At 65.5% G+C, this 980-nt stretch overlaps 1 protein-coding gene across 1 annotated transcript in view; it reads left to right on the top strand.

Annotated features, from left to right (window-relative positions):
* Positions 1-620: 620 nt before the first annotated feature.
* Positions 621-980, top strand: part of MNEG_14066 (hypothetical protein) — a gene marked incomplete at both ends in the record, with an annotated part of 1,796 nt that continues 1,436 nt past the window's right edge. Inside the window, one exon of the mRNA XM_014037461.1 lies at positions 621-711. Within this exon, the coding sequence (XP_013892915.1) occupies positions 621-711 (91 nt within the window). The remainder of the gene's footprint in view (positions 712-980) is intronic.

The raw sequence follows: 980 nt of genomic DNA, 5'->3' as shown, positions 1-980 counted from the left end.
GGGGGGTGGGGTGGGCGACAGGGCGCGGGGCTTGCATGAGGGGTAGGGGTCACGCGCAGGGTAAGCGCGGCGGCCGGGGCTTGAACTCGGCGCGCTCCGCAGAGGACGGCGCCCCGGCTAGATTCGTTCGCATCAGGCGGGCTTTCATCTGCTGAACGCGGCCGACCCACCCGCGATCGCATCCAGGTTCGGCGTGTGCGCCACCTGCAGCGGCGTGCGGTCCCCAAACCCGGGGATGTTGACGTCGCCAACGCCGTCGATGATGAGCAGCAGCAGCTTGCCCTGGTCCCGAAGGGGATCCTGCGGCGAGGCCGGCTGCGGCGCGGCACCTGCTCCCGCTGACGCTGCGTCACTGCTGCCGGGCAGCGCCATCCAGGCCCGTTCGAGTGTGCGAGGCGCGTGACAGATGTGATATCTGACTCTTCTTCTATATATCAGGCTGCGCCAGATTGACACGCACGGTCAAGCCGTCCCGCGGCCCTATCCAACTATATAGAAGGTACTCAATACAATAACAGGAGTCAGTGATAGTTCTTATTGCAGTTTGATACCCATACTACCACATCAAAAATACCCAGCACCATGCCAGGATGATCTGAGCGAGATCAGGAGCAAGCACAATGCAGGCGTATCCGGAGGGAGATGTCAGGAGTCTATCAGCTGCAGAACTACTGGCGGGCCAGGGCAGCTCCATGGTCGTGTTCCACCCGGGTGAGGGGGCGCGGCGAGGGTGCAGACCGTGTTCTGGCGGCGATGCTGATGCACAGTCACCCTTGCGCACGGCCAGCACGCCGTATTCATCCCTCTGCACGCACGATCACCTCGCACCGCAGGCAGCCGCACACTGTACCTAGGCCTGGGCTCCGACGCGGCGCCTATCGGCGTCGCACACTGCCTGGCGTACTGGCAGGCCCCAGCCACACCCGGCAGCCCTGGCGCCGAGCCCGCCCCCGCCGCAGGCGCGGCAGCGGCAGCGGCGG

The sequence above is a fragment of the Monoraphidium neglectum genome (assembly GCF_000611645.1).
Source record: "Monoraphidium neglectum strain SAG 48.87 unplaced genomic scaffold scaffold04233, whole genome shotgun sequence".
NCBI classification, from domain to species: Eukaryota; Viridiplantae; Chlorophyta; class Chlorophyceae; order Sphaeropleales; family Selenastraceae; genus Monoraphidium; species Monoraphidium neglectum.
Note: the sequence above shows the minus strand (reverse complement) of the source record. Positions and strands in the feature narration are given on the sequence as shown.